Here is a 14,653-nt window from a genome sequence, read left to right on the forward strand (position 1 = left end):
CCTGGGCCTTGTCACTTTTCTTGTGTGCTGGCTTCGACGTCTTACTCACAGTTCTTTGGTCGTCGAATTCTTCGGAGTCCGAATCATTGATCGAGAAGGTTTCTTCTTCCTCTTGTTCCTCGAACTCTCGGTGAGCTGTCGGCGTGGACGCCATCTGCAGTCTTCTGGCTCGACGGTCACGGAGTGTTTTTCGGGACCGGAACGCACGACAGGCCTCGCAAGTCTCTTCAATGTGCTCAGGCGACAGGCACAGGTTACAGACCAAATGTTGGTCTGTATACGGGTATTTGTTGTGGCATTTAGGACAGAAACGGAACGGGGTCCGTTCCATCAGCGTTGTTTCACACGCGGTCGGGCCGACCAGGCCCCGAAGGGGGATCGAAAACTACCCCGAAGGGTACCGGAGCTCTTCACTCTTCGATTCGGTGTCGATTCTAACTAAGCCGATCCCGAACGCAACAATACCGACGTAATTTTTCCGATATTTAGCTAACTTTCCGTTCCGAAACCCGGAGCGAAAGGAACACGTCCGAACCCGATGGCGGAAAGAAAACAATCGAAGATGGAGTCGACGCCCATGCGCAATGGAGACAAAGAGGAGGAGTCCCTCGGTCCCGTGACTCGAAAGACTTCTTCGAAGAAAAACAACTTGTAACACTCCGACCCAACACCAGATGGCGGGCTATGCACAACATGTGTATCTACAGCGACAGATGCCATCGAACCTATAATTACACAAGTCATCTTATACTGGCAGAGGAGAAACCGGGATGCTTACACTGAATGACTGGAAAGCCATGCCACCCCATCCCCATATGTTATGAACATATTTGGTTGTTTAACTGTATATTATTATACTCCTTTATTTGCATTTATACATAAATAGTCTTGAAGGTACAGCACCATTTATTTTAAGCACTTGCCACTTTCAATTTAACAGCACAGAAGGATCTTCGGGGAGTCCACAAAAATCAGTGTAAAGTGGGTGAATTAGAATTAGGCTTGTTGACTGCAAAGCTTTTAGTCATTAACAGCATGCTCTGTTCATGAAAAGTCTCTATTTTCTTATAACTTAATCAAACATTTAACAAACAATAGCATTCTAAAAGACTTCTATTGCTGCCCTCTGACAGGAGCTGGACATGGCTTCATTTGACCTGTATCAAGTACTTAAACCAATTTTGTACTGAATTCGAATATGAACAAAACCAGAGTTGATCAACTATTTGAAACTTTTGTGTGAGCTCTGGTTAAACAACAATTCACTTATATTACCTTGGTATAATCATGTTGCAGGTATTTTGACATCAATTGGCTGCCCCGAGTTTTGGTCCGATCCTGAGTCTATATCCCCAAAAGTGTGCAGTTAATAAACAAGACGTTTTGGGAATATAACACTGCACGGCTGAGGGGCACGTCAGTGATGCATTTCCAGGCCACACAACCTTTTCCTGCCTATGACCGATACTTGTCCCAGTTATTTCCAGAAATAAAAAGAGACTGGCATACAAGCTTTAGATTAGGTGCACTGCCGGTAAAGTTTTATACCAACAACTGAGCTGATGCAGGTACAGCAGCCTGTAACTGTAAGCAAGTGGGCGAAGAAACCATTACACGTTTCATGTTACTGTATCATCTCGCTGCAGGCTAGGAGGCGGTATCTTCGCCTTCTTTTCAACAACAATAATATAAGGTACTGCAAGGATGCAATGAAGTTATGCCTTCATATGGACTTAAAATCTATTTTTAATCAGGTGGCCTCACAGTTACATTGCTTGGAAGGCCACCAGACGTCTTCTCTCACAATTCTAAGCACACTAGTCCAAACAAAAGGCTGGAAAAGGTCCTCTTAGTTCAATGTGTTCTTATTTATGGAATATGATGTAGAAGTTGTGCCTGGAGTCAATTTAATTTCATCCTTTGTAGTCAGATGGGTTCGTGAACACAGCCCTAGTTAATAATACCTAGTTTAAGCACTTAAGAGCCCATCTGCACAATCGAGGGCAGTAAGTCTTGCAGTACTCATTTTACATCTTAGAGTCTCCTGTACACTTAACACTGAGTACGATTTTTATTAGATTGACATTTTTGAAAGCTGTATTTTGACTGATTTTGGAATTGGTTTTAGGTGAAGACCAGTGTTTACTATCCTATATTGTTTACGTCATTCGCACTTTATTTGTATAGTAGCACTGCTATGTGTAGTGGTAAGCATTTGTATTTCTAATTTTTACAACGGGGATAGTTTACTCATATTAGGGATATTACAGGGCTGCTTTTGTAATCTTGACTGAAGATAAATGCTTACATTGTATTGCATTGCATTACTATGGTAGTGTCGAGAAAAAAGCTTAAGATGATTCCCATATTTCTTAATTGGTGTTGTCATTATTTTCATTTTCTGTAAATGTTTTTGAAATGCATGCACCCTTATAGAATCTTTGCTGTGTTGTCAAGGGCTGCAAAAAAGCCCCTAGAACGTAAAAAATAAAATGGTAATAAACTTTCTTTATTACAATTTTATTTTTTCAGCACCCCGTCCTGAACTGATTGTTAGGACGGGGCAATTGCTGCCGAGTGTCAGCAGGGGGCTGTGCACTTGTTTATAGTACACATAACCTTTTGGCCGGCGGTCTTGTGACGGCGAGCCGGACATGCACACTTTAAACTTCTCTAACTCAGCTGTCTTAAAACAGCTGAGTTACAGAAAGCATAGGCCTCCAGCGCCTCCCACCAGTCCTGATGCTGCTTTCACGCTGGTTACCAGCATGAAAGGAGTGCCAGGATTGGCTTGTGCAGTTTTCTGGGTTCCGGCACGCGTTGGAGCCAGGAGAGGAGAGCCGACGAGAGGACGTTACGAGGTAAGTGGCGTGTAGAAAAAATATATATTACTATTGTACCCCCCAACCCCCCTATAAGTATGAGCCAGTTGCCACTGTATGTTGTATGGCTTACATTCATAAGCTGTAACAATAAAGGTGAGTGATTGAAAATAAAGTCATACGTCATGAAACCAAGTACCCATGGCCTTATCTTGGTGACTAAATAAGGATGGAAAAATGGCAACACTAGGGAACTGAATGAATACCAAGCACAGCACGGATGAAAACAATGCATTCCTATTAAATACATGTTCTCAAATAGTGAGAAAGTAAACCTCAGTAATCTATCTTTGAATGACTAGTGCAAAGATATTCGGGCCCGGCTGGATCTGTTGCATTCTCATAATATTAAACCTTACCTGGTTTTCAAAGATATACATTTTTAAAAGCAAATTTACACACTGGTTATTGGTTTATATACATTATAAACGCAATATTCATAATTCTTATTTGCAAACTCATATGTTCTATATCAAATTTACCTGACATCTTCGCCTTCCTCTAATATAGAGAGGCAAATAGTACATTTTTCCTCAGTGTCTTCCTCTATTGGTTCTTCCTCTTCCTCTTCCTCTTGTTTGCAGTGCAATTTCCTCTGTGAGAACCAATCAGTTGATACCTTATTAGTAGAGATGACATTGACAAACTTGGTGAAAAGTGGGTTCATGCTAAAGAATAAACATAACATTTCTTTATTATATTTTAAAAGCAAGAACACCACACCCTTCCCCCCTTTCTATCTCCCACCCTCCACCCCAAAGCAACTATGCCCCTTTCCCCTCTGTCCAGACCCCTTAACACACTTTGCCCTTTCACTGTCTGCACTAAGCCTCCACTGTGACCTGTGAAGAAGGCATCACACTGAACTAACTAAAAGCAAAGGTGCCAATGTTTAAATAGTCACTGCTTCCGCAGAATTTCTACTTCTTGAAACCTCAATTATTTTTACCTCTTCTCCTCAAACAATTGATAACATTGAACAAATATAACATGTTAGTGTTCTTGTAAACTTTACATCAAGTAGTCGAAAAAAGTAACATTTACCTGTAATGATGTACTCCAGAAATGTAATATTTACGAAGGACACCCACCACACAACCTACTAGCCATCCTTATCCAATTGATCAAACTACCAAGTATAGGACTCAATGAAACTGTGATGGGATCTGCTGAGCCCCTACAACTCACAATCTCCAAAGTCAGCTTTTTAACTTGTTAAAACCACCAAAGAAGCTAACCAGGGGAGGAAAAGTAACAGAATTGGGGAGGGAGGTTGGTGATAACCTACACAGACAACAGGGCGCATGGATGCAATATTTATGCCTTTCACTCGAGTTCAAGTAGGTACGCACCATCTAGGATGTATGCCAAATAAATGTCCCCGTGCAACACAGACTATACTGGGTCTGAGAATGGGCTGGTGGCCCACAGGTGTTTGTTTCTGCTTTATTCTAGGCAATCGTGTACTCTTTATGCTACTACTAGATCCTTTCAGAGCCCTGTACTTTGAATGTTAACACATACGTTTTTTCTTTTTTTAAAGTTCCAGTTCTAACTTCACAAGTGGCACAGAGTGAATACAGCTTGCAGTCATGCTCATCAGCTCTGCCACTGTTCCTGCTATCAGACAGGGATGTTTGGTGAAGGGTAATGTTCTTCAGGAAAGCCAAAATGATCTCCTCAGTCAATGACATATTGATTGTGAGGCCCAACAGGTACAATTGTTGTACTGTCCTGCTAATACTTTTTGTGAGGGGCAGTATAACCCTCTTGTAAGGAAATGCCTCCTTGGCATGGTTACCCCCTGACTTTTTGCCTTTGCTGGTGCTATGTTTTGAATTGAAAGTGTGCTGAGGCCTGCTAACCAGGCCCCAGCACCAGTGTTCTTTCCCTAACCTGTACTTTTGTATCCACAATTGGCACACCCTGGCATCCAGATACGTCCCTTGTAAGTGGTACCCCTGGTACCAAGGGCCCTGATGCCAAGGAAGGTCTCTAAAGGCTGCAGCATATCTTATGCCACCCTGGAGACCCCTCACTCAGCACAGACACACTGCTTGCCAGCTTGTGTGTGCTGGTGAGAACAAAACGAGTAAGTCGACATGGCACTCCCCTCAGGGTGCCATGCCAGCCTCTCACTGCCTATGCAGGTATAGATAAGTCACCCCTCTAGTAGGCCTTACAGCCCTAAGACAGGGTGCACTATACCATAGGTGAGGGCACCAGTGCATGAGCACTGTGCCCCTACAGTGTCTAAGCAATACCTTAGACATTGTAAGTGCAGGGTAGCCATAAGAGTATATGGTCTGGGAGTCTGTTTTACACGAACTCCACAGCACCATAATGGCTACACTGAAAACTGGGAAGTTTGGTATCAAACTTCTCAGCACAATAAATGCACACTGATGCCAGTGTACATTTTATTGTAAACTACACCCCAGAGGGCACCTTAGAGGTGCCCCCTGAAACCTTAACCGACTATCTGTGTAGGCTGACTGGTTCCAGCAGCCTGCCACAACCGAGACATGTTGCTGGCCCCATGGGGAGAGTGCCTTTGTCACTCTGAGGCCAGTAACAAAGCCTGCACTGGGTGGAGAGGCTAACACCTCCCCCAGGCAGGAGCTGTCACACCTGGCGGTGAGCCTCAAAGGCTCACCCCTTTGTGCCAGCACCGCAGGACACTCCAGCTAGTGGAGTTGCCCGCCCCCTCCGGCCACGGCCCCCACTTTTGGCGGCAAGGCCGGAGAAAATAATGAGAATAACAAGGAGGAGTCACTGGCCAGTCAGGACAGCCCCTAAGGTGTCCTGAGCTGAAGTGACTAACTTTTAGAAATCCTCCATCTTGCAGATGGAGGATTCCCCAATAGGATTAGGGATGTGACCCCCTCCCCTTGGGGGGAGGCACAAAGAGGGTGTACCCACCCTCAGGGCTAGTAGCCATTGGCTACTAACCCCCCCAGACCTAAACACACCCTTAAATTTAGTATTTAAGGGTTTCCCTGAACCTAAGAATTTAGATTCCTGAAACTACAAGAAGAAGAGGACTGCTGAGCTGAAAAACCCCTGCAGAGGAAGAACAGAAGACACCAACTGCCTTGGCCCCAGACTTACCGGCCTGTCTCCTGCCTTCCAAAAGAAACCTGCTCCAGCGACGCTTTCCAAGGGACCAGCGACCTCTGAATCCTCTGAGGACTGCCCTGCTTCAAGAAAGACAAGAAACTCCTGAGGACAGCGGCACTGCTCCAAAAGAACTGCAACTTTGTTCAAGGAGCAGATTTAAAGACCCCTGCAACTCCCCGCAAGAAGCGTGATACTTGCAACACTGCGCCCGGCGACCCGAGTCGACTGGTGGAGAACCAACACCTCAGGGAGGACCCTCCGGCGACTCCGAGACTGTGAGTAACCAAAGTTGTCCCCCCTGAGCCCCCACAGCGACGCCTGTAGAGGGAATCCCGAGGCTCCCCCTGACCGAGACTGCCTGAACTCCATTTCCCGACGGCTGGAAAAGACCCTGCACCCGCAGCCCCCAGCACCTGAAGGAACGGAACTCCGGTGCAGGAGTGACCCCCAGGAGGCCCTCTCCCTTGCCCAGGTGGTGGCTACCCCGAGGAGCCCCCCCCTTGCCTGCCTGCATCGCTGAAGAGACCCCTTGGTCTCTCATAGGAAACCACTGAAAACCCGACACGTGTTTGCACACTGCACCCGGCCGCCCCCGCGCTGCTGAGGGTGTACTTTTTGTGCTGACTTGTCCCCCCCCCCGGTGCCCTACAAAACCCCCCTGGTTTGCCCTCCGAAGACGCGGGTACTTACCTGCTGGCAGACTGGAACCGGGGCACCCCCTTCTCTCCATTGAAGCCTATGTGTTTTGGGCACCTCTTTGACCTCTGCACCTGACCGGCCCTGAGCTACTGGTGTGGTGACTTTAGGGTTGCTCAGAACCCCCAATGGTGGGCTACCTTGGACCAAGAACTGAAACCTGTAAGTGACTTACTTACCTGTGAAACCTAACAATACTTTACCTCCCCCAGGAACTGTGAAAATTGCACTAAGTGTCCACTTTTAAAACAGCTTATTGTGTTTTATGTAAAAAGTATACATGCTAATGTAATGATTCAAAGTTCCTAAAGTACGTACCTGCAATACCTTTCAAATGAGATATTACATGTAGAATTTGAACCTGTGGTTCTTAAAATAAACTAAGAAAAGATATTTTTCTATAACAAAACCTATTGGCTGGATTTGTCTCTGAGTGTGTGTTCCTCAATTATTGCCTGTGTGTATGTACAACAAATGCTTAACACTACTCCTTTGATAAGCCTACTGCTCGACCACACTACCACAAAATAGAGCATTAGTATTATCTCTTTTTGCCACTATCTTACCTCTAAGGGGAACCCTTGGACTCTGTGCATGCTATTCCTTACTTTGAAATAGCGCAAACAGAGCCAACTTCCTACACCTCTCAAGGCTTTCCCGTCATGTTAGACATGGCCCCTCCACACACTAATAAACATCATATTACACTCTGTGAATCTGCATATATAATATTTACTGTAAAGACTCTTTCCACTGTTGGTGCCACATGTACCTAGATGAGTCAGTGGATTGCAAAGCAGAGCTCAGTGGCTGCACCAAGCTCCACTGTCATTTACCACTCCATCTTTTTACTATATGATGATTGTCCAGTTGTTATGCTTTGTTTGGCCAACTTTTCCTACCCAGTATTAATGATTACAGAGTCTGGTTAAGGAGGAACAAGGCCTGCAGGTTTGCATTTAAGTCTTATTCATGGTGTTACTGGTATACCTGTGGCAGTTTTTACACACACTTTAAATACACTGAGCTACACTGGCAGGAAATGGCCTCTCCTCTGCAGAGGGATTAGTGCCTAATAAGGAAGACTCCTTTTCCACTTTTGCTGGATATCTTACATATAAATTGGTAGCATTTTTTTTTATATCCGAATATTCCAATTTGTCAGAGCTAATATCCATTGGAAGTAATAAAAATTCCATACCCGTTTGTAATCTTCCTCTGCATCCGGCACATCTTGCTGTGCATATTTATGTTGTTCTCTTGATGGTTGTAAGGAAATGCCTCCTTGGCATGGTTGCCCCCTGACTTTTTGCCTTTGCTGATGCTATGTTTACAATTGAAAGTGTGCTGAGGCCTGCTAACCAGGCCCCAGCACCAGTGTTCTTTCCCTAACCTGTACTTTTGTATCCACAATTGGCAGACCCTGGCATCCAGATAAGTCCCTTGTAACTGGTACTTCTAGTACCAAGGGCCCTGATGCCAAGGAAGGTCTCTAAGGGCTGCAGCATGTCTTATGCCACCCTGGAGACCTCTCACTCAGCACAGACACACTGCTTGCCAGCTTGTGTGTGCTAGTGAGGACAAAACGAGTAAGTCGACATGGCACTCCCCTCAGGGTGCCATGCCAGCCTCTCACTGCCTATGAAGTATAGGTAAGACACCCCTCTAGCAGGCCTTACAGCCCTAAGGCAGGGTGCACTATACCATAGGTGAGGGTACCAGTGCATGAGCATGGTACCCCTACAGTGTCTAAACAAAACCTTAGACATTGTAAGTGCAGGGTAGCCATAAGAGTATATGGTCTGGGAGTCTGTCAAACACGAACTCCACAGCACCATAATGGCTACACTGAAAACTGGGAAGTTTGGTATCAAACTTCTCAGCACAATAAATGCACACTGATGCCAGTGTACATTTTATTGCAAAATACACCCCAGAGGGCACCTTAGAGGTGCCCCCTGAAACTTAACCGACTGTCTGTGTAGGCTGACTAGTTCCAGCAGCCTGCCACACCAGAGACATGTTGTTGGCCCCATGGGGAGAGTGCCTTTGTCACTCTGAGGCCAGTAACAAAGCCTGCACTGGGTGGAGATGCTAACACCTCCCCCAGGCAGGAGCTGTGACACCTGGCGGTGAGCCTCAAAGGCTCACCCCTTTGTCACAGCCCAGCAGGGCACTCCAGCTTAGTGGAGCTGCCCGCCCCCTCCGGCCACGGCCCCCACTTTTGGCGGCAAGGCTGGAGGGAACAAAGAAAGCAACAAGGAGGAGTCACTGGCCAGTCAGGACAGCCCCTAAGGTGTCCTGAGCTGAGGTGACTCTGACTTTTAGAAATCCTCCATCTTGCAGATGGAGGATTCCCCCAATAGGGTTAGGATTGTGACCCCCTCCCCTTGGGAGGAGGCACAAAGAGGGTGTACCCACCCTCAGGGCTAGTAGCCATTGGCTACTAACCCCCCAGACCTAAACACGCCCTTAAATTTAGTATTTAAGGGCTACCCTGAACCCTAGAAAATTAGATTCCTGCAACTACAAGAAGAAGGACTGCCTAGCTGAAAACCCCTGCAGAGGAAGACCAGAAGACGACAACTGCCTTGGCTCCAGAAACTCACCGGCCTGTCTCCTGCCTTCCAAAGATCCTGCTCCAGCGACGCCTTCCAAAGGGACCAGCGACCTCGACATCCTCTGAGGACTGCCCCTGCTTCGAAAAGACAAGAAACTCCCGAGGACAGCAGACCTGCTCCAAGAAAGGCTGCAACTTTGTTTCCAGCAGCCTTGAAAGAACCCTGCAAGCTCCCCGCAAGAAGCGTGAGACTTGCAACACTGCACCCGGCGACCCCGACTCGGCTGGTGGAGATCCAACACCTCAGGAGGGACCCCAGGACTACTCTGATACTGTGAGTACCAAAACCTGTCCCCCCTGAGCCCCCACAGCGCCGCCTGCAGAGGGAATCCCGAGGCTTCCCCTGACCGCGACTCTTTGAATCCTAAGTCCCGACGCCTGGGAGAGACCCTGCACCCGCAGCCCCCAGGACCGGAAGGACCGGACTTTCACTGGAGAAGTGACCCCCAGGAGTCCCTCTCCCTTGCCCAAGTGGAGGTTTCCCCGAGGAATCCCCCCCTTGCCTGCCTGCAGCGCTGAAGAGATCCCGAGATCTCTCATAGACTAACATTGCGAACCCGACGCTTGTTTCTACACTGCACCCGGCCGCCCCCGCGCTGCTGAGGGTGAAATTTCTGTGTGGGCTTGTGTCCCCCCCGGTGCCCTACAAAACCCCCCTGGTCTGCCCTCCGAAGACGCGGGTACTTACCTGCAAGCAGACCGGAACCGGGGCACCCCCTTCTCTCCATTCTAGCCTATGTGTTTTGGGCACCACTTTGAACTCTGCACCTGACCGGCCCTGAGCTGCTGGTGTGGTGACTTTGGGGTTGCTCTGAACCCCCAACGGTGGGCTACCTTGGACCAAGAACTGAACCCTGTAAGTGTCGTACTTACCTGGTAAAACTAACAAAAACTTACCTCCCCCAGGAACTGTGAAAATTGCACTAAGTGTCCACTTTTAAAGTAGCTATTTGTCAATAACTTGAAAAGTATACATGCAATTGAAATGATTCAAAGTTCCTAATGTACTTACCTGCAATACCTTTCAAACAAGATATTACATGTTAAATTTGAACCTGTGGTTCTTAAAATAAACGAAGAAAAGATATTTTTCTGTACAAAAACCTATTGGCTGGATTTGTCTCTGAGTGTGTGTACCTCATTTATTGTCTATGTGTATGTACAACAAATGCTTAACACTACTCCTTGGATAAGCCTACTGCTCGACCACACTACCACAAAATAGAGCATTAGTATTATCTATTTTTACCACTATTTTACCTCTAAGGGGAACCCTTGGACTCTGTGCATGCTATTCCTTACTTTGAAATAGCACATACAGAGCCAACTTCCTACATTGGTGGATCAGCGGTGGGGTACAAGACTTTGCATTTGCTGGACTACTCAGCCAATACCTGATCACACAACAAATTCCAAAATTGTCATTAGAAATTGATTTTTGCAATTTGAAAAGTTTTCTAAATTCTTAAAAGACCTGCTAGGGCCTTGTGTTAGATCCTGTTTAGCATTTCTTTTAGAGTTTAAAAGTTTGTAAAAGTTTAAATTAGATTCTAGAACCAGTTGTAGATTCTTAAAAAGTATTCCAACTTTTAGAAGCAAAATGTCTAGCACAGATGTGACTGTGGTGGAACTCGACACCACACCTTACCTCCATCTTAAGATGAGGGAGCTAAGGTCACTCTGTAAAATAAAGAAAATAACAATGGGCCCCAAACCTACCAAAATACAGCTCCAGGAGCTTTTGGCAGAGTTTGAAAAGGCCAACCCCTCTGAGGGTGGCAACTCAGAGGAAGAGGATAGTGACTTGGAGGAAAATTCCCCCCTACCAGTCCTATCTAGGGAGAACAGGGTCCCTCAAACCCTGACTCCAAAAATAATAGTCAGAGATGCTGGTTCCCTCACAGGAGAGACCAACACCTCTGAAATCACTGAGGATAACCCCAGTGAAGAGGACATCCAGTTAGCCAGGATGGCCAAAAGATTGGCTTTGGAAAGACAGATCCTAGCCATAGAGAGGGAAAGACAAGAGATGGGCCTAGGACCCATCAATGGTGGCAGCAACATAAATAGGGTCAGAGATTCTCCTGACATGTTGAAAATCCCTAAAGGGATTGTAACTAAATATGAAGATGGTGATGACATCACCAAATGGTTCACAGCTTTTGAGAGGGCTTGTGTAACCAGAAAAGTGAACAGATCTCACTGGGGTGCTCTCCTTTGGGAAATGTTCACAGGAAAGTGTAGGGATAGACTCCTCACACTCTCTGGACAAGATGCAGAATCTTATGACCTCATGAAGGGTACCCTGATTGAGGGCTTTGGATTCTCCACTGAGGAGTATAGGATTAGATTCAGGGGGGCTCAAAAATCCTCGAGCCAGACCTGGGTTGACTTTGTAGACTACTCAGTGAAAACACTAGATGGTTGGATTCAAGGCAGTGGTGTAAGTAATTATGATGGGCTGTACAATTTATTTGTGAAAGAACACCTGTTAAGTAATTGTTTCAATGATAAACTGCATCAGCATCTGGTAGACCTAGGACCAATTTCTCCCCAAGAATTGGGAAAGAAGGTGGACCATTGGGTCAAGACAAGGGTGTCCAAGACTTCAACAGGGGGTGACCAAAAGAAAGGGGTCACAAAGACTCCCCAGGGGAAGGGTGATGAGACAACCAAAACTAAAAATAGTAAAGAGTCTTCTACAGGCCCCCAAAAACCTGCACAGGAGGGTGGGCCCAGAGCCTCTTCACAAAACAATGGGTACAAGGGTAAAAACTTTGATCCCAAAAAGGCCTGGTGTCATAGCTGTAAACAGCATGGACACCAAACTGGAGACAAGGCCTGTCCCAAGAAAGGCTCCACTCCAAACTCCCATCCAGGTAACACTGGTATGGCTAGTCTCCAAGTGGGATCAACAGTGTGCCCAGAGCAAATCAGGGTCCACACTGAAGCTACTCTAGTTTCTGAGGGTGGGGTGGATTTAGCCACACTAGCTGTCTGGCCGCCTAACATGCAAAAATACAGACAGCAACTCTTAATTAATGGGACTAGAATAGAGGGCCTGAGGGATACAGGTGCCAGTGTCACCATGGTGACGGAGAAACTGGTTTCCCCTGGCCAATACCTGACTGGAAAAACTTACACAGTCACTGTAGGAAGTTGGCTCTGTATGTGCTATTTAAAAGTAAGGAATAGCATGCACAGAGTCCAAGGGTTCCCCTTAGAGGTAAGATAGTGGCAAAAAGAGATAATACTAATGCTCTATTTTGTGGTAGTGTGGTCGAGCAGTAGGCTTATCCAAGGAGTAGTGTTAAGCATTTGTTGTACATACACATAGACAATAAATGAGGTACACACACTCAGAGACAAATCCAGCCAATAGGTTTTTGTATAGAAAAATATCTTTTCTTAGTTTATTTTAAGAACCACAGGTTCAAATTCTACATGTAATATCTCATTCGAAAGGTATTGCAGGTAAGTACTTTAGGAACTTCAAATCATCAAAATTGCATGTATACTTTTCAAGTTATTCACAAATAGCTGTTTTAAAAGTGGACACTTAGTGCAATTTTCACAGTTCCTGGGGGAGGTAAGTTTTTGTTAGTTTTACCAGGTAAGTACGACACTTACAGGGTTCAGTTCTTGGTCCAAGGTAGCCCACCGTTGGGGGTTCAGAGCAACCCCAAAGTCACCACACCAGCAGTTCAGGGCCGGTCAGGTGCAGAGTTCAAAGTGGTGCCCAAAACGCATAGGCTAGAATGGAGAGAAGGGGGTGCCCCGGTTCCGGTCTGCTTGCAGGTAAGTACCCGCGTCTTCGGAGGGCAGACCAGGGGGGTTTTGTAGGGCACCGGGGGGGGGACACAAGTCCACACAGAGATTTCACCCTCAGCGGCGCGGGGGCGGCCGGGTGCAGTGTAGAAACAAGCGTCGGGTTCGCAATGGAAGTCAATGGGAGATCTAGGGATCTCTTCAGCGCTGCAGGCAGGCAAGGGGGGGGTTCCTCGGGGAAACCTCCACTTGGTCAAGGGAGAGGGACTCCTGGGGGTCACTCCTCCAGTGAAAGTCCGGTCCTTCAGGTCCTGGGGGCTGCGGGTGCAGGGTCTCTCCCAGGTGTCGGGACTTAGGATTCAAAGAGTCGCGGTCAGGGGAAGCCTCGGGATTCCCTCTGCAGGCGGCGCTGTGGGGGCTCAGGGGGGACAGGGTTTTGTACTCACAGTCTTAGAGTAGTCCTGGGGTCCCTCCTGAGGTGTTGGATCGCCACCAGCCGAGTCGGGGTCGCCGGGTGCAGTGTTGCAAGTCTCACGCTTCTTGCGGGGAGCTTGCAGGGTTTTTTAAAGCTGCTGGAAACAAAGTTGCAGCTTTTCTTGGAGCAGGTCCGCTGTCCTCGGGAGTTTCTTGTCTTTTCGAAGCAGGGGCAGTCCTCAGAGGATGTCGAGGTCGCTGGTCCCTTTGGAAGGCGTCGCTGGAGCAGGATCTTTGGAAGGCAGGAGACAGGCCGGTGAGTTTCTGGAGCCAAGGCAGTTGTCGTCTTCTGGTCTTCCTCTGCAGGGGTTTTCAGCTAGGCAGTCCTTCTTCTTGTAGTTGCAGGAATCTAATTTTCTAGGGTTCAGGGTAGCCCTTAAATACTAATTTTAAGGGCGTGTTTAGGTCTGGGGGGTTAGTAGCCAATGGCTACTAGCCCTGAGGGTGGGTACACCCTCTTTGTGCCTCCTCCCAAGGGGAGGGGGTCACAATCCTAACCCTATTGGGGGAATCCTCCATCTGCAAGATGGAGGATTTCTAAAAGTTAGAGTCACCTCAGCTCAGGACACCTTAGGGGCTGTCCTGACTGGCCAGTGACTCCTCCTTGTTTTTCTCATTATTTTCTCCGGCCTTGCCGCCAAAAGTGGGGCCTGGCCGGAGGGGGCGGGCAACTCCACTAGCTGGAGTGTCCTGCTGGGTTGGCACAAAGGAGGTGAGCCTTTGAGGCTCACCGCCAGGTGTGACAATTCCTGCCTGGGGGAGGTGTTAGCATCTCCACCCAGTGCAGGCTTTGTTACTGGCCTCAGAGTGACAAAGGCACTCTCCTCATGGGGCCAGCAACATGTCTCGGTTTGTGGCAGGCTGCTAAAACTAGTCAGCCTACACAGATAGTCGGTTAAGTTTCAGGGGGCACCTCTAAGGTGCCCTCTGGGGTGTATTTTACAATAAAATGTACACTGGTATCAGTGTGCATTTATTGTGCTGAGAAGTTTGATACCAAACTTCCCAGTTTTCAGTGTAGCCATTATGGTGCTGTGGAGTTCGTGTTTGACAAACTCCCAGACCATATACTCTTATGGCTACCCTGCACTTA

General features: G+C 47.2%; 1 protein-coding gene across 2 annotated transcripts in view; it reads right to left on the reverse strand.

Moving 5' to 3' along the window:
- Positions 1-14,653, reverse strand: part of RNF111 (ring finger protein 111) — a 306,333-nt gene that overhangs the window by 9,621 nt on the left and 282,059 nt on the right. Inside the window, exon 13 of one of the 2 annotated variants that reach the window (XM_069222081.1) lies at positions 3,365-3,477. In XM_069222081.1, coding sequence (XP_069078182.1) covers positions 3,365-3,477 — 113 coding nt within the window. Of the gene's footprint in view, positions 1-3,364; positions 3,502-14,653 lie in introns of both variants that reach the window. The other variant, XM_069222080.1, reaches the window with a different exon arrangement.

The sequence above is a fragment of the Pleurodeles waltl genome, chromosome 3_1 (assembly GCF_031143425.1).
Source record: "Pleurodeles waltl isolate 20211129_DDA chromosome 3_1, aPleWal1.hap1.20221129, whole genome shotgun sequence".
NCBI lineage: Eukaryota > Metazoa > Chordata > Amphibia > Caudata > Salamandridae > Pleurodeles > Pleurodeles waltl.